Below are 6,000 nucleotides of genomic sequence, written 5' to 3'. Positions count from 1 at the left end.
GAAAGCTTGAATTAATGGGTGACCAGAAAGCTTATTAGTGCAGTTGCCGAGTTGCTTTTCTATCTTCTCTTTTTCTCTTTTGAATTGAAATTGTATTTTTTTAAAAGTGAAATTTTCCCTTTTCATTGAAATCTGGTTAGTTCTATTTGATCACCAGGGGTCTTTCCCCCTTAAGCTTCAGATGATGAGCCAACGTTACCTGTTACCATTATCTCCTCCTTCACCATTTACTCTTCCATAGTCTTCAAATGACCTTTTGTCTCAAAGCACCAAAAAGCAAGACCACGCTCCAAAATGGCCTGCCCCCTATAGGTACTGATATTTATTTGCTACAAACAAAGAAGAAATGTTTAAATTCTGGAAGATTCCAGTGAATCTGTTTTACATTGCAAAGTTTGGTTCTGATCCTAAATGAATCCTAACTTTGTTATTTATTTTATTCACTCATGGGACATGGCATCACTGGCTAGCCAGTATTTATTGCCCGTCCCTAGTTCCCCTTAAGAAGTGGTAGTTAGCTGCCTTCTTGAATTGTTGCAGTCCACATGCTGTAGGTGTGTGATGATATAACTGAGTGGCTTTCTAGGCCATTTCAGAGGGCAGTTGAGAGTCAACCACATTGCTGTGGGTCTGGTGTCACATGTAGGTCAGACCAGGTGAGGATGGCAGATTTCCTTCCCTGAAGGACATTAGTGAACCATATGGGTTTTTCCAGCAATCAACAATGGTTTTATGGTTATCACTAGATTCTTAATTCCAGATTTTTTAATTGAATTATAATCTGCCATAGCAGGATTCAAGCCTGGGTCCCTAGAACATTAGTTGAATTTCTAGGCCAATCGTCTAGTAGTGATAATATCACTAGGCCATCGCCTCTCCATTGTTATTATTCCCCATGCAGACCAGTCACCTGAAACAATTGAACTTTGCCAAGATCCCAATGGAAAAACTGACAAACAAGATTTTACTTTTATAATCTTTACTTTGTCAAGCCAAAGTCATTTAACAGGCACACCATTGTCACCATGAACTATAAATTGCACTTTATATAGTCAAGACAACGAATATATATCTCACTGATATATTGGCAATCTCTTTAGCCTATATGGAGAAAGAACATTCAGCCATCATGTCCTTTTACTAAATAAAAACCGAAAGAACTGTGAATGCTGTAAATCAGAAACAAAAACAGAAAAAAAATTGCAGACTGACAGCATTTGAGGAAGGGTCACTCAACCCGAAATGTTTACTCTGATTTCTCTCCATAGATGTTGCCAGGCATGCTGAGCTTTTCCAGCATTTTCTGTTTTTGTTCCTTTTACTGCCTTGTTTTCTTCAGATGCAATTTAGCAGTTTTCCTTCACGCAGAATTTGACCATCTAGTTGCCTCTGGGAGCATTTGTAGTCAACCCTGTCCTTGGAACTCAGATTATCACCAGAAGGCCATACTCCTTAGCTCAGCTGTTTGCATTCATGATGGCATGGTTTTCCCAAAACCACTGAAGTAGCGATCGTAACCTTATTTCACTATTCCTGATACTAAATTCAATATCCATGGCTCATTATTTCCAGGTATCCCACACACACACAACCCGCTACAGTCTGCCTCTTGACATCTTGCTGAAATCTGATCTCTGAGAATTCTTTACTTGTATCCAAAAAGAAAACACATTCTCTGTTTCTTCAGCATTATGAGGTGCCAAAGTCAATTTCCCTGAAGTCTGCTGTCGTAGCCACGGACCTACAGTTATAACCTTCTTTTTCCCAGAAACTGACTTCTGGTTTTACTTTCAGTCAGGGACTGTCTCTCAAATTGCAATCTTTGAAACCAAAGTTAGTCCACGCAACTGTCCATTTAATCTTCCACGGAGCAGATTTCATTTCATTACTTAGCACCACTGGAAAAACCTACATTACACAGATTACAGTGGTTGAAGAAGATGGCTAGCTCACCACCTATCCTGTCAAGCAACTAAGGTGGGGCAGGAGATGCCTATAACCCTTGACCAAATATAAAAATGAGAGAACGCAGAAAGGATACAGTATCCCTTTAAGATCTGCATCTCCACTTTACAAAGTTTATTAGGAAACATAACGCCTCCTTCGTTGAAGGCAGTGTCCAGGTTTAAGTCAAACATGAGGAACTGGATAGAAGATGAATAGAAACCAAAATAACGTTTCTGGACCCAATGTGTTAACTCTGACTTTTCTCCACAGATGTTGCCAGACCTGCTGAGCTTTTCCAGCATTTTCTGCTTTTGTTGTAGAAGATGAATAGATTCATTTCATGCGAGATCCTTTCAGCAAGCAGAACATCGTCCCATCAGCCTAGACTGAATTTGAGTCCCACTTCACCAGGCGATAGATCACATTCTAACTTATAACGTCACACTGTCCTTCTTGTGACTTAGTATTAATCTCTTTCACTGCTAGGAACAATGGCAGGGATGTAATCACCATGTGACAAGTTGTCACTCAGAAGTGTGATACTTCATTTCATCTGATTGAAATTACTGGAGGAGCTGTTGTAATAGCTGCACCCATACAGCTGTTAAATCTTTGCTGAAATTTTTTAAAAAGTTATATATTTTTCTACAAAAAAAAACTGTAGCTCATATTTTCCATGCCTGAAATGCAAGTAAAACACTGCTGAAAAATGTACACTATCAATATATTAAAATAAAAGTAAGTAAGTTAATGTGTTGATTGGAGCACTGCATCAGCATTTAGTTAGTTTGACTCAAGCGCGTTTTTCGTGTTTTTCGTGTCTTTCTTGTTGACCAAGTTTTTCTGTGTTTCCATCGTTTTCTGTTATTGTTTTAAACCTGAAGGTGGTTGTACTGGTAAAGTTCAATGTGCGTTCCTGATGATGCTCCTTCATGGGCAGCAAATGTCATCATAATTTCAGATTGGAATCACAGACTGGAATATTAACATTCCAATAAAGCATCAAACTGAGAAGATTGATGTAAATTCACATGACAGCTGGCTTAAGTTTATCATCTAGATTCTGTTAATATTACGCCTTAGGGTATTTCCCCTTTTACAAGTTTGATCAAAATGGACAGACAAATAAATGAGCTGCATAATTCAACTGAGGATTCTAATATCATCAGCAATATTTAATGTCTCAGTATGAAAGTAACCTGTTTCCAATGATTATATATCCATCAGCCAAATTATAAATTAGCAAGATAGTCTATTTGAGTCCTCACAGTGATGGTGTAGTGTGCTGTGAGTGTCATCACTGCAGGAAGGGACTGCAATCGCCATCAGCTCCATCCCTCCACTCATGTGAGTTTTCCACTTTGGACATCGGCAGAGAAGAGAGCCGTCTGTTGTCTTCAAGAAGAAGTGTTTCCCTGAACTACTCCATATATCCTTATAGCTCCGTTCACTCCACTTTTCCTAGACATTCATTAGAAGTTCATCAAAACTTTTGCAAGGGTGAACAGTGGAGTAGAGACGGTTACAACAGAGAAATAAAGAAAAATACAGAAGAAGCTTTTTCACTGTAAACATCTACAAAAAGAAAACCTTCATTTAACTGAACGATAAAGTTCAGAAATAACTGACACTGAGGCTCAGTTTGATTATTTCAGCTTGGGAAATGCCTCATGGTACTTAAGAAAATGAAACTTCTGTTAAGTAGTTTGTTGCATATTTCTCCAGCCTAAAAATGTGCTTCATAACTGCAGTTAGGTCATCAGGAAAAAATCATGGAGTGGATTTTGGAGCCTTCTCCCCAGTGAAAATATGATCTAAGTGTCCCAAAAATGTTGGGAATGACGAGCTGCTCTGTACTTACCGTTCTTATGGCCACAGTAGTCTCTTTGCTCCACCAATCAGACACCATGAAAACAAAATCTACCCCTCTGCCTTTACTGTCACAAATTTGAGAGATCTTTTTCGAGTTCATTTCAGGTTACCAAAAATTAATGCCTTGCTGCTGGTCATTGATTGCATTGCAAATTACAAGCTTGACTTGGAGTTGTCCTTCTGTTTGAAAGCAAGCACTTTGAAGATTTTCAAATACAAAAGATTGCATGCTTTTAAAATGATCTGTCATTTCACAGGTTAATCCTGCGATCTATCTTTCTCTGAGGACTGAAACAGCAAGCATACATCAATATCAGACATAACCCATTCTACTTGCAGTCCACTGCAGTCAACAATGTATAATGTTCCAGTTAGCTCCAATCATTGTTCTTGACAAAGCAGAGAGCAATGAAGGAGTGTGAACTGAAAACTGACCTGATAGAAAGAGATATTTGAATGAATTATGGCAGCTGGTGACTCTGGACATTGCTATATTTTCAAAGAAAAAAATACTAAAACTAATCATTCATTATGCAGTTGACCTCATGTAAACAATAATCTGAATAAAAAATGAAAACCCCAAGTCATTTTACAGTCTGTACTTAACATCTCCTGTCTTCTGCTAATTTGTTGATGCAATTTGCACAGATGAACATGGGTTAAAAAGTGTGCTTGTGGTATATTCAGCTGCATTATATCAACATTGTTTTCATTTTCTGCTGTTTGTGAGCAGCAACATGCAGTGTATTTACCTGCTTCTGGGCAGGAGTATTTTCAGTCATATAAACAGACCCTTCAGTCTTACTGGTCCGTGCCGATCCTGTTCCCAAGCTAAACAAGTCCCACCCTCCTGTGCTTGGCCCAACTTCCAAATCTTTCCTATTCATGAACCAAACAAATGTCTTTTAAATAAAAACTGAAAGAACTGCAGATGCTGTAAATCAGGAACAAAAACAAAGTTGCTGGAAAAGCTCAGCAGGTCTGGCAGCATTTGTGACTGGAAAACCAGAGTTAACGTTTCGGGTCCAGTGACCCTTCCTCAGAACAAAATGTCTTTTAAGTGTTGTAACTGTATCTGCTTCCAGCTTTGCTATGGTTGCAGAGGAGGGCTTTTTAACATATGAAAGCTTAGATCAGACAATTGGTTGTTCTGGTTTTGAGGTGATTTCTAAAAAATAGTTTTTTTTTCACAAATCTTCATCCTGGTGCACAGAGGATGCCAGTCAAGCTTATGAAGAGCAGGCATTAGAGAGATGGCAATCACCACATGCGCTCCAGGCAGCCTGTGTGATGCAAACCAGGAAGTCCTGCCATGAGAACAGTGTAAATGACACCTTCATCCATAGCAGTGGCCTGGTTTTTTAATGCAGAGGATCTGTCTCTCTGAAGATGAACCCCGATTTTCTAAATCAAATATCCAAGCTGTAAAGGATAAACTAGTCTAGGACAGCCATGCAAAATGGGCAATAGGGAGTAGGCATTCTATGCGCACATTCTTTTAAACTGGAAAAATACATTCGATATGGTCACAAGTGGCTGCCAATTTGCTCATGCTTGTTTTTCTGTACTGCCAGAAATTAATTTCACCCCTGTTGCGTTATAACAGGAACTTTAGCAACAGCGAGCAAACAAGGCAATGAGAAATGTTTTCTTCTTTTTACATCCAAAAAATTATAAGAATTTTAGTGGTTAATCCAATTGAGAATGGAATCAGGCAATAATCTGTTCAGAATGTATCCAACCTACAATTATAAGAAGCATTAGGGCAAAGTTAAAAAGAATAGAGTCTTTCCTTAAATATGCTGATATCTAATTCAGGCAAAATTTTCAATTCCATTGTTTCAGATGAAGTTATTGAACACTTATGACTAAACTAATTGTAGCAAGGCCCGATATGCTTAAATGGTCAATAAGAACAGAAAATGCTGATTATATTCAACACGGCAAACTTTATCTGTGGACAGAGAAACAGAGCTAACATTTTAGTTCATTGTTTTTTCATCCAGAGATTATCCCTCTAGGACTTCCAACCTCATCATTTCCATACCTTGAACATCCCACTTTTACCATCTTCCCAAAATCCATAAATAAGTCTTACGTAGTTGAGCCCTTATTTCCACCTGTTCCTACCCTACTGAACCCATTTCCACTGATTTCGATTCTATTCTTTGTCCACTTCTC

At 38.5% G+C, this 6,000-nt stretch overlaps 1 protein-coding gene across 1 annotated transcript in view; it reads left to right on the top strand.

Moving 5' to 3' along the window:
- LOC109936291 (serine/threonine-protein kinase BRSK2-like) overlaps positions 1 to 6,000 on the top strand; it is an 839,320-nt gene that overhangs the window by 773,524 nt on the left and 59,796 nt on the right. Inside the window, 1 exon segment of the mRNA XM_048607321.1 lies at positions 4,905 to 4,980. Coding sequence (XP_048463278.1) covers positions 4,905 to 4,980 — 76 coding nt within the window.

Source organism: Rhincodon typus, chromosome 17 (genome assembly GCF_021869965.1).
Source record: "Rhincodon typus isolate 14 chromosome 17, sRhiTyp1.1, whole genome shotgun sequence".
Lineage (NCBI taxonomy): Eukaryota > Metazoa > Chordata > Chondrichthyes > Orectolobiformes > Rhincodontidae > Rhincodon > Rhincodon typus.
This window is presented reverse-complemented; position numbering and strand designations above follow the sequence as displayed.